Below are 21,823 nucleotides of genomic sequence, written 5' to 3' on the forward strand. Positions count from 1 at the left end.
ACTAATTTTCTTTTTTATTTATACATTTTTTCAATCAATTATATTCTATATCCGATACATCAATTATTAATAAGTTTTGGAAAAAAAAATTAATTTAATTTTTTTTAGATCTTTTAAATAATTATTGTATTTGATCTATATTATATATCATATACATCAATTATTAGTAAGTCTTTGAAGTTATTGAAATTTATTTTATTTTATTATTTGAAGAAAAAGGTATTAAAATATTAAATATATATGAAAACTTCCAATTCAATATTATTTTTTCCTGTTTTTCAGATATATGGACCATCTAAACATAATAACTATGGCTCCCAATCATTCCCTGGAATTTATGATGCTGCAAAAATGGCAAAAAATGTACATACTGCAGAATCATGGAGTCAAGTACAACACGAAGTTTGGAGAGTCTCAAGAGTCATCAGACATGCTTCGTTGGTTCTTTCGGGTCAACTAACATGAATATCAATTCACTTGTATATTTTCCTGATATGATATGATATGATTTCATTTCATACTTGAGTCTTGTTTTACCAACAGTATCAAATAAAAAGAGCCAACAACATGTCAGTAACAACGAAGCTAAATTCAAATCCTAACAACAGTCAACAACAGGACTTATTATCAATCAAGTCTCCAACACTAAATTTCCCTCCTGCTTTGGAACTTGAGTTATCTTGGGTGTCTGCTCTGGAGCTTTGGCAGTTGTCTTGGGTGTCTGCTTTGGAGATTTAGCAGTTGTCTTGGTTCGAGGTCTAGCAGAAACTCTATGCAGTCGAACTTCAGCTGCTCTTTCAGCACGACGTTCAGCCTTTATTTCAGCACGACGTTCATCAATGAGCCGAAGAATAGACTCCCCCAGACTCTTCTGCTGGTTTAAAGATTAATAATATTAATTAAAGAACTCAAATATGCACTAAAATTGTGAAATTTGAATCAAAGTATTACATAATAATAATAATAATAATAATAATAATAATAAACTTGCCTGAGCTAGACGTCTATCGAGAGACACGGGAAAATCAATCTGATCCTTCATACGATCCTTCAAATCTTTAAGCATACGATAATATGATGCCAGTTCGGTGTCCTGTTGGTTTGGTTTAAAGAGTAATATAAAAGAAAGTAAAATTATTGCGAAACTAGGATAGGATCAAAAGAAAGAAAGAAAGCATTTGCTACAGAAAAACTTGCCTTGGAGTAAGCCATTTTTGCTTGCGCTTGTGAGAGAGCTGCATATATAATACAAAATAGTATAGTTAGTTAAATTGTGAATTTTTGGGGTAAAACAAAGGTGAGAAATGATCGAATTTCATTCGCCAAAAATCATGTTACACAAGAAAATCCATCCCCAATGCATAAGGTTAGGTTTAAAACCCTAACCAACCACCAACCCCAATCCCCAATTCTAAGAGAATGTTGAATGAATGAATATTTGAGCAATCAGATCAATAATTGCGTATTGATCCTTGAAATCACCAACGCAATTTTAAAACCCTAACCCCCAAATTAAGAGATAGTGAAAATCAGAGAACCCTAACACACGATCACAATCACAGAATTGATTGGAAAACAAAATCAAAATCCACACACATACCTGCAATCGGAGAGAAAGAGAGAGAACCTGCGATCGTAATCGTGAGATCGCAATCGCAGAGAAGAGAATGCGAGAGAATGTGAAAAATCGCAATCGCAATCGGAGAGAAGGGAATATGAACGTGTTTGGTTATTTTGGGAGTGACCCTAATTTTTTATTTTTTTTGAAGGACTAATTTTCTTTTTTATTTGCAGATTTTTTTAATCAATTATATTAATTACTCGAGGCAAAATTTATATTATATCATATCATATTCATCGTCCCCGGTGAGCTTAACTCAGTTGGTAAGGACAGTGCATAATATATGCAAAGTTTGCAGTTCGAACACCACAAAGAAAAAATATCATATACATCAATTATTAATAAGTCTTAGAAAAAATTTAATTTAATTTTTTTAGATTTTTTGAAAAATTAATATATCTAATCTATATTCTATATCATATAAATCAATTATTAATAAGTCTTAGAAAAATTTTAATTTGTTTTATCGATTTTTTTGAATAATTAATGTATCTAATCTATATTATATATCATATACATCAATTATTAATAAGTCTTGTGCTCCAAATGTCCAACATCCATTGCTGGCATTTCATTCTTGTTTTCTTGAATTCTTTTATGGGATATTAGTCACTTTAGTCCCTGAATAGGAAAGGAGTCGTCACTTTAGTCCCTGAATGCAGATAAATTGCAAAATAGTCCCTGAATATAGACTATGTTAGTCAATTTAGTCCCTGAATATACACTCCGTTAGTCACTTTAGTCCCTTAGATTGACCAACAGAGTCTATATTCAGGGACTGTTTTGCAATTTCTTTGCGTTCAGGGACTAAAGTGACTACTTATTTCCCATTCAGGGACTAAAGTGACTAATTCCCCTTCTTTTATTTAGTAACTTTTGCAACTATTTGAAAATTTGTCATCTTAGACAAACCATAGGGATGCATTTGGAGTAGTTGATCCTAATAGTGGCACTGCAGCACTTTTTGGAAATTTTTTTCTTTCTGCCCCTATCACCAAAACAAATGATATGTCTGCCCCTAGTTCAAACTTATTGATACATATGCCCTTGTTCTCCAATTGATATGGCGAACATGAACTTTTGTTTTCAATTTGTTCTGCTTTTTGCAGGTGTTATACAATTGATATGGCGAACATGCCATTTTTTTTTTTTTGGTTCTCTCTTTGAAATGGCAAACATATCATAAATTTGTTTTTTTTCCTTTGATTTTTTTTATCTTCACTACTATAAATACATCATTTCCCCTACAATAAAATGTTTCATTTTAATGTATCTTTGTTAAATGCTTGATAACAAAATCATTTTAGGTTGTTTATTTAAATTAAAGAAAGGTAGTTTTTTTAATTAAAAAAAATCATAAAAGAAAAACAAAAACAAAAGTAAGGCCGTAAAAAAAATTGGAAAAAGATGGGCATGCTCGCCATTTTAATTGGCAACATGTAAAAATTAAATGAAAAAAAAATAACAATGGCTAGTTCGCCATTTCACATCAAGAACATAAAAGAAAAGAACTAAAAAAAAAACATGCTCGCCAATTCATTTCGCCAATTCATTTCAGATAAAGCCTGCAAGTTTGCCGGAAATGTTGAAAAATTGGTTATGTTCGCCAATTCAATTGGATAAGAGGGGCATTTGTATCAATAGTTTTCAACTAGGGGCAGACATATCAATTTTTTTGTGATAGGGGCAGGAAAAAAAATCTTCGCACTTTTTGAGGTAACAATCCCTTTGTTTGTAGACATGGTTTTTTTTTTTTGAGGGAAACATGGTTTTGTTTTTTAGTATAGTTTTGATGCACTTTACCCGATAAATCAATGACAAATCATCTTATTTTTAAAGTATATCATCGAAGTCAAATATTTTTTCATAATCTGATAGCCATGAATCGTGATTGAGTCAATAAAAAATCTTTGAGTTGACCGTTCATGTCAATTGAATCTTTTTTTCCTTGTATTAATTATATGGTTTCTAAGGGAATGATGTCATGATAATCTAGAGTACGATCAGAATACAAGTATAGGCTAACTAAATATTGTTTCAGTCAAAATTCGAATTAGGTTCATCCGAACTATTTTAATTGAAGTTCATTAACCACTTAAGTATAATCATTTGGTTACAGCAATTAAATCCTTTTTGTATTCATGCCAAAACCAGTTAGGGGAAAAAAATTACATGTCACATGAAAATTCAGGTAGCTCAAAGACTAGGGAAGCTTCAGAAAAGAGGGTGGAAGACTAGAAGAACAATAATCTTATGCAATTGGGATGCTGGGGAATATGGCGTAGGGGTATACATATTAGTGAGACCGAGAGAAGATTAAAATCAACATTGCATAGAAGAAACATTCAGTTTACTACTTTAATTTCAATTCAATAAATTAGTGAATTATCAGTGACATTAAACTTTATAATATCTGTGTAATCTGAATATTCCCATAAACCATTTATCTAAAAGTTTGGAAGGTTAGGAGGTAGAGGATCAGATTATGCACCTTTTCTGCAGCATGTGGGAATTCCAGCAGCTGACATAGCCTTTGGAAAAGGCAAAACACAGTTTATTCTTTTAATTATTGATCATTATACATCAATAATTTAATTTATGTAACACTACATGTCATTGTTTCGTAGAAGCAAGTCATTAATGATATTTTTTTTTGTTAACCCTCCGGTTTCTACGGGTAAAGGGCCCTAATAATCTGAAGTTCGGCTGGGAGGTAACGTAAAGTATAAGAATATATTGTTTCCATCAGGAATCGAACTCGGGTTCTCCCGAACAATTCATCCTACAGGAGCTCATTAACCACTTAAGACCAATCACTTGGTTAGCAAGTCATTAATGATTAATCATTAACAATATGAAAGAAATACAAATGTTAAAGGGCTTAAGTGTAATTATGATATTGGAAGTTGAGTTCTTCAAGTGCCACTTATCTCATTCACCTTAGGTATTTATAATTTCCAATTGTGGAAATTAAAATTCCATATGATTTTGAACAACAACTTCAAACATATTTTTTCGGTAGTGTGTGGTATATCAAGTGTGAGTAAGAGTTTCATATTTGATAGTAGAAAATTGGAACATGTAAAAATCAATCATATACCTGAATGCTAGAGACAAAATAATATTACTCGAGAATATCCAAAAAAGTAAAAATCAATCATATATAGCTCTAGAGTCAATTTTGCCTCCTTCAATAGTCGAACCGAACATAGGATGTGCACAACAATAATCAAACTCAGGATTATATGCCTAGAGGCTAGATGTAACATATTGTCATCAATGAGCAGACATTAAAACCAAATTTATTTCACAAATGTTACAGGATACCCAGTACCATTCACAATATGATGATTTTGTCTGGATGAAAAAATTTGGTGATCCTATGTTTCAAAGACATGTTGCAGGTTAGTACATAAAATATTTTCACAGTTTGTTTCTTCTTTTCAAATATATATATATTTATAGAGTTTAGTATTGATACAACGACAATGTAAATATGTTTACACCGTCAATCAATTACAACCAATATAGTATGAGAGACTTTTAAATAGTTTGAATTAAAGTCAAACATTTTTTAATAATTCAACGATTATAATTGGTTGATATGTGTAGATTTTTACACTGAAAGTGCATATCAATTAAACTTATCTATATGGGGAAAAAATGTTATCATGTTTTACTTACACCACTAATTGTTTAAGTTGTGGAAAAAAGCTGCAAGTGTTTGGGGTTTACTTAGGGTGCGTTTGGCCCTACTTTTTTTAGGTCTAAAAGTCACTTTTAGAAAAAAGTTGAAAATTAAAACTTTGAAATTAAAGTTAAAGTTGTTTGGTATTTGTTGTTTTTTTCAACTTCATTAGTATATCTTAAGTTAAAAACTGTTTGGCAAAATATTTTTAAAAGAGCTTCGAGATTTTACTACAAATTATCATAAATAAAATAAAAGACATTTTTTTATTAAAAATTAAATTTTGTAAAGACCTGATTTTTTTTAGACCAAATGAAAATTTATAAATTATTATATAAAACATTATCATAAATTAAATTGAAAGAGTTTGGAAATAATCCAATATTAGAATATAAAGATGGTAAACAATGACATTACCAAATGAAAGGTGGCCGCAATTTGAGCCTTTTCAACTTCATTATGACCTTCGGCTGCTTCAACTAACCGCTCAAATGTTTTTCTCATGGTTGTTGCCGTCCCAACCTTTGCCTTTCCCTTTGTCACTTTCTCTCCAATATATGGTGAAACCTTTCTTTTCTTTTTGGGTTGAGTATTTTCCACAGGGCTAAAGTGGTCACCAATATCAAATTCACTATCATCAGAGTCAATTATTTCTTGTGGCACATCTGTAGTAGTATTTTTGCCACTAGATTCAAATGGTACACCCAAAGCAGGTGACCATTGGTATTGACTTGTTGCCACTGCATCCCCAAATATGAATTCTAGTTCATCACGAAATTCTAAACCTTGATAGCGAAATTTTGCATATTTTACATTCTCCTGCATAACCAATAACAAGAAATAATATTCAGACAAACCAAATTCTCTTATTCAATTTTCACAAGATAAAAATTCTATATTTATAATACTCACTCTTATCTTATCATCCCACCATGAAGCATCAGCATCAATATTTCCTATCTGGTGATTCCATCCCAAACCTGTTTCTTTACCGATTAATTGTTTCCGTGTCGTCCAATCAGTTCTCAAAGTTTCCATTCTATTTTTCAACTGCTTTTGGTTATAGTTTTTATCAGCACGTTTATTGAATTCTTCACGTATTTCCTCCCATTTCTTACTCTTAAAAGAAATACCGGGTTTTCCACATTTACGGATCTCACTCGTACAAATATCAAGTAACATTTTGGTATCCGATGAAATTTTCCACGTTGCTTTTACTAAATTTTCAGTTTTACATGGAGGGATATTAGTAGCCATAGCTGCAATGTGTTTTGAAAATTATAAATAATTAAGTGCAAACTAATAGTTTCATTAGGTAAACAAACTGGCTATCATTTTTAACGAAAGAAAAAAGAGATCCAATAAGACGAAATGTTAAGCAAACTGAATGGATCTACCGAGATAAGGATCCATATGATCATATGTAATCAAACCATATAATAAACAAAGAGAAAGCTAGTAATAATAAGAAAATGATATCACATATTATTGAATGACAATATTAACAAACAAAACGCATACTGATATATATATATATATATATATATATATATATATATATATATATATAGGCTTTTAACAAGATTATCACTAAAAATCAAAAGGACAGAATCTGATCATGACATGACAAAGCAACAAAAGTATAAAAACTTCATGTACATATATCATATAAAAGGCCTAAGGAAAGTAACAAAAGGACAAAAAATAAATAAGATTTGTAAGAATTGAAAGAATAAAATATAAAGATGGTGTACCTGCAAGGTCAGCGGCGGCAGCAAGGATTGGTGTGCAGATACACTGAAATGCAATGGATATATATATATATAACTAGGTTTATGTTATTTTGGCGGTTTCCTGAAAAAGGCAAAAAGGTTTGGCGGGATTTGGCTAAAAATAATAATAAAAAAAGAAGAAATAGTAGCATGTGCGGGAATCGAAGGTGTAGAAGCATATATCAGTGCCGAAAAGTTGTTTCAAAGTTCCCTTTCACATCTTATTTCTAAAGTCACTTTTATTGGTTTTTCTTCTTTATAAAAAAGTTACTTATTTTGTAAAGAACTTTATTCAAATTGTGTTTGGCCTCACTTCTCATTAGAAATAGAATAGAAGTTAAAATTAAGTCCAGGCAAACACTACCTTATACAAACATGGCAACTTTTACAGGAAATAAGCTTCATTCAATGAAATGCTAAAATAGCAACAAGCTAAATTCAGAAGGCATTAAGGCAGTAACGAAACAAAATCCAAGATCCTAACAACCAAGCTAAATTCTTAAACATATTGTTATTACACACAACACAGTCAAACAAAGGAAGGAATATGAATCAAGTCTCCAACACTATATTTCCCTACTGCATTGGAACTTGAGTTGTCTTGGGTGTCTGGTTTGGAGATTTAGCAGTTGTCTTGGTTCGAGGTCTAGCAGAAACTCTATGCAGTCGAACTTCAGCCGCTCTTTCAGCACGACGTTCAGCCTTTATTTCAGCACGACGTTTATCAATGAGATTACGAATCCACACCCCCACTCTCTCCTGCTGGTTTAGAGATTAATAATATTAATTAAAGAACTCAAATATGCACTAAAATTGTGAAACTTGAATCAAAAGCATTACATAATAATAATAATAATAATAATAATAATAATAATAATAATAATAATAATAATAATAATAATAATAATAATAATAATAATAATAATAATAATAAAAATAAACTTGCCTGAGCTAGACGTCTATCGAGAGACACGGGAAAATCAATCTGATCCTTAATATCATCCTTCATATCTTTAAGCATACGATAATACGATGCCAGTGCGGTATCCTGTTGATTTGGTTTAAAGAAACTAAAATAACTGTGAAACTAGGATGATCAAAAGAAAGAAAGAAAGAAAAACTTGCCTTGGAGTAAGTCATTTTTGCTTGCGATTGTGAGAGAGCTGCATATATAATACAAAATAGTATAGTTAGTTAAATTGTGAATTTTTGGGGTAAAACAAAAATCATGTTACACAAGTTAGGTTACACCAGAAAATCCATCCCCATGCATGCATAAGGTTTAAAACCCTAACTCCCAAAGTAAGAGATAGTGAAAATCAGAGAACCCTAACCTAACACACGATAACAATAATAGAATTGATTGAAAAAGAAAATAAAAATATACACACATACCTGCAATCGGAGAGAAAGAGAGAGAACCTGAAAGAGTTTGGTTATCTGGGATTTTTATAACCGACCCTACCCTATTTTTTTTGTTCATAGATTTTTTTGAATCAATTATATTCTATATCAGATACATCAATTATTATCTCTCCAAAAAAAAAAAAAGATACATGAATTATAAATAAGTTTTAGAAAAAATTTAATTTTTTTTTTAGATTTTTTGAATAATTATTGTATTTGATCTATATTCTATATCATATACATCAATTATTAACAAGTCTTCGAGAGAAAAAATTAGATTTTTTGAATAACTGATGTATCTAATCTATATTATATATCAGATACATCAATTATTATTAATAAGTCTTGTGCTCCATATGTATCGATATGGTGGCATTTCAGTCTTTGCATTCTTGAAATCGTTTATTTAGTAGCTTTTGCAACTGTTTGAAAATTTGCCATCTTAGGCAAACCATAGGGATCCTTATTATGGAACAATTTTTGGAGTGGCTCAATGTGAAAAAGATTCTCTAAAGTGTAAAATAATTGAAATGTGATTATTCAGGAAATAGAAGCATGCAAAGGTTGGAAAACATGGAAAATGGACCACTCGAAAGTGAGAGAACTTAATGATAGACTTATGATGACTGAGCGTGCATTCACTGGGAAAGAAAGATGGTCTCTTAGGAATACCTTGGTATAAGCATTTGGTTAGTCTATTTTTCTTGAGGAATTTTCCTACTTTTGAAAGCTTTTCATAAGCGCGCATCGGAAAAAATACAATAGCCGACTAAATGTGTACTTTCAGGCAAAAAAAAACAGTTTTTGTGCAGTCTGAATGTCTACTTCCAGACAAAATTGCAATTTTTGTATTGTCCGAATGTATGTTTCTTGAATCATGTGTTATTTTTTTCTCCTTTACTTTTTATACAAAACATTTGATAAGCCATTTTTTAAGAACCAAACCATTTATGAATTTCAAGCCACCTCATTTTTCGTCTGGTTTGACAATATATCATAATCAAAAATCAATATATCATAATCAAAAATCAATGGTATGTAAAATTTGTATGAGGCAACTCAAGTATGAAAATGTTTAGACAAATGAAGGGTGCTTGCTGAAGATAAAATTGAAGGATTTTATCAACAAATTACAAAGGAAAAGAAGATGAAATAGAATGAATTGAGAAAAGGAACAAAAATTGGCAATGTCTCCTCTCTTTTGGTTTCTGTCACTGCTGATCTGATGATCAAGTGGAAACATTTTGTTGAAGTTATTGAGGAAAAAAAATTGTAGAAAAAGTTATTGAAATATTAAATTTATGAAAACTTCCAATTTAATATTATTTTTTCCTGATTTTCAGATATATGGACCATCTAAACATAATAACTATGGCTCCCAATCATTCCCTGCAATTTATGATGCTGCAAAAATGGCAAAAAATTTACATACTGCAGAATCATGGAGTCAAGTACAACACAAAGTTTGGAGAGTCTCAAGAGTCATCAGACATGCTTCGTTGGTTCTTTCGGGTCAACTAACATGAATATCAATTCACTTGTATACAATATTTTCCATTGATAAAAACTTACATCTCCACAACAATAAGCATGATGAATGATAAATAAATCTTTCATAACTTGCAATTTGAATGACTAGTTGCAAATTTGTTTCTTACATGCATGGGACAAGGCTGTCACACTTGTAATGAGAAGCCGATATTCCGGTCCAATTTGGTGTTTTTCTTTTTCCAACATATTTGTAACACTGAGTATTACAAATCTAAACAATCTGCAAGGATTCAATTTTCAGATTTTGTTCCTAGTTTCATACAATCAAAGATCTATCATTCATATTATTATTAGAGAAATGATTAAAAGACCTCCCTCATACATTCATTTGAGCAAATCCATATTGATTTCTAAACATGCTCTGATGTACATATAGATATCTTACAAAACATCCAACACAGGAAGAAAAAAAAAATGGGCCATGGATGGATGAGAATTTGAAATAGAAGGAAGGAAGAGTGGATCGAAAACAGATAACATTATTTGATCTTTAAATGACATTTGTTTGACAGCACTAAATTAATGACAGTAATTTGACATAATTTGCCCTGCAGTAATGGACAGTAGGAACCCATAACTTCTCTTATTTGATCTTTAAATCACAGTAGTTTGACAGTACTAAATTAATGGCTCATCGATATCCATGTAAATACATTGGAGCAGTAAATAACAGTCTGGAAAACTTAATTGTTGATAACATTATTGAAGAAATAAATTCAACAGACTGTAATCTTCATCTCATATTTGAGAAATTCTGAAAGACACTATCTAACGCCACTTTTACTGATACTCATCACTGCAGTTTAAAATGATATACAAGCCTACAGCTGAAAGCAGATATTGGCAGACTTATAATCCAAGATTCGAGAGAAACTAATAATCTCGTTTAATATTTACATAATACGAGCAAAAGGTAATTAACAAACTGGAGCCACAAGACTCAGAACATCTAACAAAAACTGGTAAAAGCCAGAGTATTATTTACTCATACTGCCTTATATACAAACGTACATAACGTCATCATCATCCATCAAATTAGCTTTTAACAAATTTTGTTCTTACATATTATCTGTGCAGCTGAGTCCAAATCCAGTCAGTACGATTCTGCCAAATCCCCAAACCACCAACAAAACACGGCTGACCACATCTTCTGTTTCTCAAGTGCACACATCCATCAATACTTCACCTACTATTTCAAAACACTGTAACCGTGACTGCATAATAGCGTTCAGATCCACAACGTGCCAAGATTCCAGAGTTCAGACAGTATGCAATTCATACAGTTAGCAATTTAAGGGACAGAAACATGCATTAGTGCAACCTATTATGCGTTGGTAAGCATCAACGACATATTCGCCAAATGAGATTGCAAACTTTTGGAGGAGCTCTTGCTCGCCAGATACTACCCCAGTCCCCTCGAACATGAAGCCTCTCTTCATAGCCGTCAACGGTGCTAATCTTGTTTCTTGACAAATTAAGTGTTTGATCACTCTTTGGTAGACATCCTAGTGTGATGCAAACTGCAGAACAGTAATAAAGAAAGTGAGTCAATAACCAAAGTGATCATATAAGAAATCACAACCACCTAACCAAAGGGAAAAACCATCTACCTAAGAAACCTTCCAATGGCTAATAAGCCTGGCCATCACAGTATAGAAACCACACCAGAAAAATGTTCCAACTAACAACAAAAGCAAAGGGAATGGTAAATAATACTTGAATGACACTGAAATAAGGAAACCGTCCACCTATGAAAATAGTATTGAAATGATAAATTCAACAAAAGAAATTAACTTCATGTAAGAATCATCCAACTTGTTTTTCTTTACAAAAATAAGGAAAACAGTCATAATCACCCCTATTAACTATATGTGGATCACACCATAGAACTTGCTTTTTCTTTACAATATGTTACAATATAATTTTATCTAATCTATTGTTGAACTACGAAAATGTAAATAACAGCAAAACTGTTTGAACAAAACAGACAGCCAAGCGCAAGCGCATCCTAACCCCAACTTGATGGTCCACAAATAATTATATACCGAGAGTAAATTCAGTAATAAAAAGTAAACCAAATATGCATCAAGTAATGTGTGTGAAGTCAATGTTACCTCTTCTTTTATTTCTTCATGCTGCATTTTTATTCTTCTCCATTGTCTTCCACGGCTTCTGTCACTATACCGAAGGATTCCTCAAGAGCTTTTGAATGTTTTTTTCTCTTTGACCATCTTGCTTTTCAAATAAAGAAGTTGCTGGTTGTTCTCACTCATTTGTCGGGTTTGGTGTACAACCATCTCCTGATATGATTTCATTTCATAATTGAGTTTTGTTTTACCAATGGTATCAGAAAAAAAGAGACAAGAACATGTCAGTAATACTTTACTTCCATCATTCTGGCTTGGTTAACCTGCAAAACTGGTGGACGTCAAACAGCCTAGTGAAACTATTCCTGTTTTAACTGTTGGATTCAAATGTCAGCGTATGTTTGAGGTACTAATAACAGAACAAAATATACTTATGGTCGTTAATAAGAGTCCACATTCTATACAAATATGGAATAGATTATGAAATAACTCAAAAGAAATTTAAGTGCAACATATACAAACTAACTCAAAAGATTATGAAATAAGCAAAAGAAACCTTAAGGATGTGTAAGTGCTTTGTTAGATGGGTAATCATGTTGCCACTTTTTTATGTTGTGTTAATCATCCAGTTGGTAGGGGGAAAGGGCCCCTAGTAAACTGTGTTATGTAGTTGCTTCTTCAAATATGGCAACTTTTGTCTTCTTTTTTTTACAGGAAATAAGCCTCATTCATTGAAATGCTAAAATAGCAACAATACAGTCAAAAGGATCATTAGGATGGGACACTCCCCCGTCCATAAATGAGGACTTATTAAGATAGATTGTAAGGGTACATATTGAACTTTCAGAACGGCATTAAGGCAGTAACATAACAAAATCCAAATCCTAACAACCAAGCTAAATTCTTAAACATATTGTTATCATACACAACACAGTCAACGGGACTTATTATGTGTCTTGGAACATCTAAAACAAACGAAGGAATATCAAGTCTCCAACACAATATTTCCCTCCTACATTGGAACTTCAGTTGTTTTGGCAGTCTGCTTTGGAGCCTTTAGCAGTTGTCTTGGCTGTCTGCTTTGGAGCTTTAGCAGTTGTCTTGGCTGTCTGCTTTGAAGCTTTAGCAGTTGTCTTGGCTGTCTGCTTTGGAGATTTAGCAGTTGTCTTAGTTCGAGCTTTAGCAGAAACTCTATGCAGTTGACGTTCAGCCGGTTTTTCAGCACGACCTTCAGCCAATATTTGAGCTTCACGTTCAGCAATGAGCTCAAGAATATCCTCCAACATACCCTCCTGCTGATTCAAAGATTAATATTAAAGAACTCAAAGATGCGGAAAGAAACTAAAATTGTGAAACTTGAATCAAAAGCATTGGTGAAGGCCACATAATAATAAACTTTGTTAACAACATTTCCCGAAAAAACTTGCCTCAACTTCACGTGTAAAGGGAGAGGCTGGCCGAGCCATGTCAGCATTCAGTTCATTAAGCATAATCTCATACGATGCCAGTGCGAAATCCTGTTGGTTTAAAGAAACTAAAATTATTGTGAAACTAGGATAGGATCAAAAGAAAGCATTTGCAACAGGCCCCAGAAAAACTTGCCTTGGCTTTGGTTTCTCTCATAGGATAGTTGTCAAACATGTGCTGGGGAGTTTTTCCGTGAAACTGGGGTAAGTGGTAAAAATTGGCAAAGCGGCCAGACATTTTTGCTTGCGCTTGTGAGATATCAAAAGATTGGGGAGAGAAGAGACTCAGCTGCATATATAATACGAAAGAAATAAATATTTAGTGAAATATGGCTTCATCAAACCAACAATAACAAGAGTAAATACACACACTACCTGCAATCGGAGAGAAAGAGAGAGAACCTGCAATCGTAATCGTGAAATGCAATCAGAGAGGAGAGAAAGCGAGAGAAATCACAATCGCAGAGAAGAGAAAGCGAGAGAATGTGAAAAATCGCAATCGGAGAGAAGGGAATGTCAAAGTGTTTGGTTATTTCGGATTTTTATAACCGACCCTAGTTTTCTTTTTTATTTATACATTTTTTCAGTCAATTATATTCTATATCCGATACATCAATTATTAATAAGTCTTCGAAAAAAAATTAATTTAATTTTTTTAGATCTTTTAAATAATTATTGTATTTGATCTATATTCTATATCATATACATCAATTATTAATAAATCTTAGTAAAAATTTAATTTTTTTATCGATTTTTTTAATAATTAATGTATCTAATCTATATTATATATCATATACATCATTATTAATAAGCCTTGCTCCAAATGTCCAACATCCATGTGGTGGCATTTCAGTCTTGTTTTCTTGAATTCTTTTATTTAGTAACTTTTGCCTAGGAGTGTCCGGACTTCATAGAGTTTAACTATTCTCATCAAATTTTAGAGAATCAAAGATACTTACAAATCAAATTAATATTTGAATGTCAGCTTAACATGGAGACACTTAAAAATGAGATTTCAAATGAAGATATAAATTTGTCTCCTATGTATAAGTCCATCAAGGAACTTGAAAAAGCTATAACTAGGGCTGAAAATGAGTCGAACCGAATCGAACTCAGTTCAGCTCGGCTCGATAAGATTTTGTTCGGCTCGAAACTCAACTCGAGTTCGCGACGAACCTTTTTATAAGCTCAAACTCGACTCAATTAAAGCTCACGAACAACTCGGTTCGACTCATTAGCTCGACTCACATAATGAAAAAAATTAAAAGTTATAACTTTTTTACAAAAACAAGTCTTAAATTTTTTACTCCTTGGCTGGTGTTTATTTAATAATTAATAATCAAACGAAATGAGAATGTTACACTGACCAATTTATTAGTTGTGGTTCATCCTCTAACCAAGCGTTCTTTTCTCCGGTATAAATGAAGTCATCCACTCTATATTCTAAAACAACCGATGTGGGACAATTTCCTTCAAGCTTAAACGAAACTAATATGTAGAGCAGTTACATGTTGCTGGTATATCAAGTATCAACATGCAAATCACTCACTTTTATCTAATTATTATTATAAATTGATTATTGGTACGTGTTGGACTTGGTTATTTTTTATTTTATAATTGTTAGATTGTTGTTTTTAATAATATAATATAGATTATTATTATTATTATTATTATTATTATTATTATTATTATTATTATTATTATGTAATGCTTTTGGACCACATACATCATTAATTGAATGAATCTAAAAAGTAAAATTTGCTTTTAAAAAGAAACAGAGGGAGTAAGAATATTTATAATGGTACGTAGGTGTGTTTCACCTACTAGCATCAAGTTAAATAGGTATCTTATTTTGGGTATTGTGGTTATTAAAGTAGGTTGTGAATTCATATTCAAAATCACACCAATAAACTTAGATGTGTGGAGTAAAGGAAAGTATTAACTAAATATCAAAGTAACCTCAAGAAACAACAACAATAACAAACTTAGATCTAACCTAGGAATCAAGTGAAAAGTACAAAACCACAAACAAAAGATAAAGACATAAGAGAAACAAACACACCAAAAAATGTTTACCCAGTTCGGTTCAAATTGACATACTCTAGTGAGAGATTGATCTCTCTCTAATCCATTATAAATGAGTTCTTTACGAAGAGATATAAAAGGGTTACAAGAAATTAGTTTCAACAAGCTCACAAAGAACAAACTCTAATTCATACCCTTCCCCAATCTTTCCAATGAAAAGACATTCAATGATTTTCACCCATACAAGGTGTTTAGAAATATTTCACAACCCAGGAAAACCTCTCAAGAGAACCCTCACCAAAGATCCTCAACCCTAAAATTACCTCTTTTGATTTCTCAAGTTTCTCTCTCTTGAAGTTTCGCCAAAAACATGAAGAATGAAACCTTAAATAGTGTTCAGACCCCGAGGCATCGTGCCACGATGGGGTTGGTAATAGTACAACATTTGATCTTATCATCTACATCGTGCCACGTTGCTCTTGCATTGTGCCACGATTTTTCCGGTGACAGCCTCCCAGAAACACACCCAAAATCGTGCCACGGTTTTTTTTGGACTTTAACATCAATTTTGAGACACATTTCAACAAAGCACTATATGTTTCTACGCTTTTCGCATATCCAATTTAATAAATTGTATTGAAATAAACGAATTTTATTAAAAAAAAATATAATGATATAAAGTTATTTGAAACATGTTTCATAATTTTTTTAAGTGGTGCCTTGAAGAGATGAAATGTATTGAAACAATAATAAAATAGGTGATGTGTGTCCACCAAGCTTTAAACCCATCAAACAAGCTTTGATTTGGGTCCCTCACCTTATCGAGTTTTTTATGTAACGCGTGAACCATCACTTCTGGAATCTTTATCTATAATAGACTTATTAATATTAATAAATTTATTTGCATCTACCTCATGTTTTTTTACCTTCGTATCTTCATGATTTTCTTTCTCCTCAAACTTACTTCAGTTGAGATGCATCATTCAATTGTTTTCGCCTATTATGTCATCGTAGAATTCAAATTTACATGTTGTTGCACTTTTTGAATCTAAAACGTAGACAAATTTATTGGCAAAAAAAAAGGTTAAATATGTTTTTGGTCCCTATAAATATGTCAATTTTTCGTTTTAGTCCTTTAAAAAATTTCTTCAACTTTTAGTCTTCCAAAAAAAATCTTTTTCATTTTTGGTCCCTCCTTTAAAGTAAACTCATATGTAGAATTCATAGTTTTAAATAAAAAAATTCAGGAAAATGTATAATATTATAAGGATCTCTTCCAAAAAATTAGAATTTGTTTACCAAATCATGAATTAAATATGAATTTTTATATTTTTTTACCTTAAAAAAATTCATATTTAATTCATGTTTTGTTAAAAAAAATCTAATATTTTTTTGGAGTGGATTTTACAAAATTCTATACATTTATGCACAATTTCTTTAAAAAAAATACTTAAAAATAGGGACCAAAAGTAGGGATTGAAAATTTTATAGGGATTAAAAGTTGAAGGAAAAATTTAGAGGGACTAAAACGAAAACTTGGTATATTTATAGAGACGAAACACATATTTAACCCAAAAAAAAAATAAAAACCTCACAAGATCATAATTTTTTTTTTGAGACTATATCCGTCTCATAATTATTAACAATAAAAAGCTTGTTGTCCGGACAAATTCCAGCCTCGTGTCATATTCCCCACAAATAAAACACAAATGTAGTCATTCATATTCAAGATTAAGAATAAAACCTAAAGCGCTCATAGTGAACTTTGGAATTAGTTTCTTCATATATATTTCCACACAAACACCACACAAATCGACCACGAGATTAACTATAAGGGTGCGTTTGTTTCAAGTTATATTTGTAGATTCCCGGGAATAAAAAGATGGAAAAATGTATGCCTATGTTTGTTACAAGTTTACTAAATTTTATTCCTGGGTATAAAACGTTCCTGGGAATAGAAAAATTTTCCCAAAGAAAATGGTGGGAATAAAGTTCCCATGAAGATGGGAATAATTTCATATGTAATTGCCTATTATATTTCCTATTTTTATGGTTCCCGGGAATATTATAATGTTAAACAAACATCTTTTTTCTATAAACCTTGGAATAAAATTCCCATCTTAAAGTTCCAAGGAATGTTATTCCTAGGAATAAATTTGATAAACTTGAAACAAACACACCCTAAGTCAAGTGCTTCACCTTCAACATATCACTGCTACGTAATAACTCCCCAACACGCCAGATAAAATATAAGATGAAATAGAATGAATAGAAAATATGAATGACTCCTTTTTTTTTTGTCTATGTCTAATCATTACTTAGTGAAAATATTTTGTTGAAGTTATTAAATTTTTTAATTATGAAAACTTCCACTTTAGTTTAATTTTCCCCGTTTTTCAGATCTATAGATCATCTAAACATAATGACTATGGCTCCCAATCATTCCTTAGATTTGATGATGCTGTAAAAATGGTCAAATATCAACATGCTCCAAAACGAAGTTTGAAGTCTCAAGAGAAGCCTAAATGTAAATGTAAAATAGCAACAATACAATCAAAGGATCATTAGACACTCCATAACAAAATGAGGACTTACTAAAATAGTTGCTAAGGGTACATACTGAACTTTCAGAAGGCATTAAGGCTCCTAAGAACCAAGCTAAATTCTTAAACATATTGTTATTATACACAGCACAGTCAACAACAGGACTTATTATGTGTCTTGGAATATCAATCAAGTCTCCAACACTATATTTCCCTCCTGCTTTGGAACTTCAGTTGTCTTGGCTGTCTGCTTTCGAGCTTTAGCGGTTGTCTTGGGTGTCTGCTTTGGAGATTTAGCAGTTGTCTTGGTTCGAGGTCTAGCAGAAACTCTATGCAGTCGAACTTCAGCCGCTCTTTCAGCACGACGTTCAGCCTTTATTTCAGCACGACGTTCATCAATGAGCCGAAGAATAGACTCCCCCAGACTCTTCTGCTGGTTTAAAGATTAATAATATTAATTAAAGAACTCAAATATGCACTAAAATTGTGAAACTTGAATCAAAGTATTACATAATAATAATAATAATAATAATAAACTTGCCTGAGCTAAACGTCTATCGAGACACACGGGGAAATCAATCTGATCCTTCATACGATCCTTCAAATCTTTAAGCATACGATAATACGATGCAAGTTCGGTATCCTGTTGGTTTGGTTTAAAGAGTAATATTAAAGAAAGTAAAATAATTGTGAAACTAGGATAGGATCAAAAGAAAGAAAGAAAGCATTTGCTACAGAAAAACTTGCCTTGGAGTAAGCCATTTTTGCTTGCGTTTGTGAGATATCAATGAGAGAGAGAGCTGCATATATAATACAAATTAGTATAGTTAGTTAAATTGTGAATTTTTAGGGTAAAACAAAGGTGATAAATCCATCCCCAATGCATGCATAAGGTTTAAAACTCTAACCCCCAAATTAAGAGAATGTTTGAATGAATGAATATTTTGAGCAATCAGTTCAAGAATTGTAATGAATTGTGTATTGATCCTTGAAATCACCAACAGGATCAATAGGCAATTTTAAAACCCTAACCCCCAAATTAAGAGATAGTGAAAATCAAAGAACCCTAACACACGATCACAATCACAATCACAATCACAGAATTGATTGAAAAAGAAAATCAATATACACACACATACCTGCAATCGGAATGCAATCGAAGAGAAAGAGAAAGAACATGCAATCGTGCAATGCAATCGGAGCAATCAGAGAGGAGAGAAAGGAGGGAATGTGAAAGAGTTTGGTTATTTGGGATTTTTATAACCGACCCTACCCTATTTTTTTTATTTTATTTATAGATTTTTTGAATCAATTATATTCTATATCATATATCAATTATTATCTCTCAAAAAAAAAAAAGATACATCAATTATTAATAAGTCTTTAGAAAAAAAATTTGAATAATTAATATGACCCCTTTGTTTTAGATTTTTTTTTTAAAAAAAAATTTAATCATTTTTTTCATTTTTAAGTGTTTGTTTAGGATTTTCTAGAAAAATCATTTTATCAAAAAAAATCTATTTTGATCCTAAAATAAAGAGCTATTAGGGGCTCGTTTGTTTTATATTTTTTACAAAAAAAAATCATTTTTTTCATTTTGAAGTGTTTCTTTAGGAGGTAATATATGTACATGTTAAAAACTGATTTTCTTTGAAAAATGGATTTTTATGGGTATTGACTCACTTTCTTTATTACTGTTCTGCAGTTTGCATCACACTAGGATGTCTACCAAAGAGTGATCAAACACTTTCAAGAAACAAGATTAGCACCGTTGACGGCCATGAAGAGAGGCTTCATGTTCAAGGGAGTTGGAGTAGTATCTGACGCATAATAGATATCACCAATGCATGTTTCTGTCCCTTAAATTGCTAACTGTATGAATTGCATACTGTCTGAACTCTGGAATCTTGGCACGTTGTGGATCTGAACGCTATTATGCAGTCACGGTTACAGTGTTTTGAATTAGTAGGTGAAGTATTGATGGATGTGTGCACTTGAGAAACAGAAGATGTGGTCAGCCGTGTTTTGTTGGTGGTTTGGGGATTTGGCAGAATCGTAATGACTGGATTTGGACTCAGCCGCACAGATAATATGTAAGAACAAAAATTGTTAAAAGCTAATTTGATGGACGATGATGATGTTGTGTACCTTAGTATATAAGGCAACTGGGGGTTCATTTTTTATCATTCTCTACAAAAATACTCTTTCAAAAAGCGTGTAAGGTTTCTTTTACATTCTAGTGCCAAGAACTGTCAACATCACAATCACGATCACACGTTGCTCACTTATCAATCAGTGTGATATTTAGAGCATGCATTTGAATTAAGCACTTATTGCATAAACTATTTTAAAGCACTTAATTAAGCCCTTGTTCATAAGTTATTTTTAACAGCTTATTGCTTAAAATAACCTATAGACATGTCATTAGGACTGTTGGAAAACAAAAATAAAAACAAACAGTTACACTGAGCAGAATATAACTGAACTGATCCGTTCGATTCATCAAATGCCAATCACAATTCAATTCTTTTCGGGTTCGATTTTTTGGTTTTTTTAAACAAACTCAATATCAATCAACAATAGCAGCAATTTGGTATATTTTGGTTCACAGAAAATTAGTTCGAAAAGTTAAAGTGCAGCTATTTGTAAAAGTAGTTATAGTTTGGTTCAAAAAATAGGAAAAATGCACCAAAACTTTCATAGCGGTTCGGTTCGGTTTAGAAAGTACCATCAACAGTTCAGTTCAATTTTACTAAATTGTTGTAACGGTTCAGTTGTGTTTAGTTCATTTTTCTTCCTATACTAGATAAAAATTCTTTCATGTCATTATATATTTTTATAAGTGCACATGTCTTAAGTCCCAATAAGTATTGAAGACAACCCCTATTCATTTTTCAAGTACATGAAAACCATATAAAAATAAAGTTTCATTTTATCATGGATTTGTCAAGTGAAACTAACTACGTTGTGATTTTTACAGGTACTACAAATTAAGGAACTTGAATGAAAAAAGTGACATCTATAACTATGGAACTGTTTTATTGGAATTAATCACAGTTCTCCATGCAGTGATTAAAGGAAAGCTATCAAAACACATAATGTTAACTCGTTAATTTATATACTATCGTCAACACCAGTTTGTGTTGAGTTAGAAATTCAAGTTGATTGCTTGTCAACTATATATATTGTTCAAATCCAGCAACATAAACACTGTTACCCTATTTTTTTTTTATTTATAGATTTTTTGAATCAATTATATTCTATATCAGATACATCAATTATTGTCCACGTGACTCAGTTGGTTGGGACAATGCATAAAATATGCAAAGTCCGGGTTCAAACTCCGGTCACTACCAAAAAAAAAGATACATCAATTATTATCTCTCAAAAAAAAAATACATCAATTATCAATAAGTCTTAGAAAAAACTTAATTTTTTTTTTTAGATTTTTTGAATAATTATTGTATTTAATCTATATCATATACATCAATTATTAACAAGTCTTCGAGAGAATAAAATAGATTTTTTGAACAACTGATATATCTAATCTATATTATATATCAGAAACATCAATTATTATTATTATTAATAAGTCTTGCTCCAAATGTCTAGCATCCATATGGTGGCATTTCAGTCTTTGCATTCTTGAAATCGTTTATTTAG

At 31.6% G+C, this 21,823-nt stretch overlaps 5 protein-coding genes and 2 long non-coding RNA genes across 11 annotated transcripts in view; 1 reads left to right on the top strand and 6 right to left on the bottom strand.

Moving 5' to 3' along the window:
- LOC146918554 (protease-associated (PA) domain-containing protein) overlaps positions 1 to 4,218 on the top strand; it is a 44,565-nt gene extending 40,347 nt beyond the window's left edge. The window contains exon 8 of the mRNA XM_085720198.1: positions 4,076 to 4,218. The gene's annotated coding sequence lies outside the window, so the exon portion shown is untranslated. The remainder of the gene's footprint in view (positions 1 to 4,075) is intronic.
- LOC146918563 (uncharacterized) lies at positions 605 to 1,754 on the bottom strand. Its single transcript, XM_085720225.1, has 4 exons — positions 1,601 to 1,754; positions 1,198 to 1,235; positions 992 to 1,093; positions 605 to 871 (listed from the first exon to the last, which is right to left on the bottom strand). The coding sequence occupies exons 2-4, from the start codon at positions 1,210 to 1,212 to the stop codon at positions 632 to 634; spliced, it is 357 nt and encodes a 118-aa protein (XP_085576351.1). The 5' UTR covers positions 1,213 to 1,235; positions 1,601 to 1,754; the 3' UTR covers positions 605 to 631.
- A 1,411-nt stretch (positions 4,219 to 5,629) lies between the features above and the next one.
- LOC146918564 (uncharacterized) lies at positions 5,630 to 6,709 on the bottom strand. The gene is made up of 2 exons (XM_085720197.1): positions 6,222 to 6,709; positions 5,630 to 6,128 (listed from the first exon to the last, which is right to left on the bottom strand). Exons 1-2 carry the CDS (start codon positions 6,564 to 6,566, stop codon positions 5,694 to 5,696), a joined length of 780 nt encoding a protein of 259 aa, XP_085576323.1. The 5' UTR covers positions 6,567 to 6,709; the 3' UTR covers positions 5,630 to 5,693.
- An 851-nt stretch (positions 6,710 to 7,560) lies between these two features.
- On the bottom strand, positions 7,561 to 19,431 carry LOC146918565 (uncharacterized). Of its 4 annotated transcripts, none has more exons than XM_085720207.1 (4): positions 19,300 to 19,431; positions 18,908 to 18,960; positions 8,028 to 8,129; positions 7,561 to 7,843 (listed from the first exon to the last, which is right to left on the bottom strand). In XM_085720207.1, the coding sequence occupies exons 1-4, from the start codon at positions 19,337 to 19,339 to the stop codon at positions 7,658 to 7,660; spliced, it is 381 nt and encodes a 126-aa protein (XP_085576333.1). In that variant the 5' UTR covers positions 19,340 to 19,431; the 3' UTR covers positions 7,561 to 7,657. The 4 variants fall into 4 exon arrangements, with proteins under 4 accessions (XP_085576333.1, XP_085576334.1, XP_085576335.1 ...); XM_085720208.1 differs by having other exon boundaries at positions 7,561 to 7,840; positions 19,300 to 19,400; XM_085720209.1 differs by lacking the exons at positions 18,908 to 18,960; positions 19,300 to 19,431 and adding an exon at positions 8,207 to 8,356.
- LOC146918566 (uncharacterized) lies at positions 10,715 to 12,144 on the bottom strand. Its single transcript, XR_015016271.1, has 2 exons — positions 11,650 to 12,144; positions 10,715 to 11,559 (listed from the first exon to the last, which is right to left on the bottom strand). It is a non-coding gene; the product is annotated as an uncharacterized LOC146918566 (long non-coding RNA).
- LOC146918567 (uncharacterized) lies at positions 12,854 to 14,150 on the bottom strand. 2 transcript variants are annotated; one of them, XM_085720205.1, is made up of 4 exons: positions 13,995 to 14,150; positions 13,729 to 13,881; positions 13,554 to 13,643; positions 12,854 to 13,418 (listed from the first exon to the last, which is right to left on the bottom strand). In XM_085720205.1, exons 2-4 carry the CDS (start codon positions 13,828 to 13,830, stop codon positions 13,152 to 13,154), a joined length of 459 nt encoding a protein of 152 aa, XP_085576331.1. In that variant the 5' UTR covers positions 13,831 to 13,881; positions 13,995 to 14,150; the 3' UTR covers positions 12,854 to 13,151. The 2 variants fall into 2 exon arrangements, with proteins under 2 accessions (XP_085576331.1, XP_085576330.1); XM_085720204.1 differs by having other exon boundaries at positions 13,968 to 14,133.
- LOC146918568 (uncharacterized) lies at positions 18,182 to 18,900 on the bottom strand. Its single transcript, XR_015016269.1, has 2 exons — positions 18,702 to 18,900; positions 18,182 to 18,590 (listed from the first exon to the last, which is right to left on the bottom strand). It is a non-coding gene; the product is annotated as an uncharacterized LOC146918568 (long non-coding RNA).
- Positions 19,432 to 21,823: the final 2,392 nt, after the last annotated feature.

Source organism: Medicago sativa, chromosome 6 (genome assembly GCF_051527215.1).
Source record: "Medicago sativa cultivar Bolivia chromosome 6, Bolivia_mono, whole genome shotgun sequence".
NCBI lineage: Eukaryota > Viridiplantae > Streptophyta > Magnoliopsida > Fabales > Fabaceae > Medicago > Medicago sativa.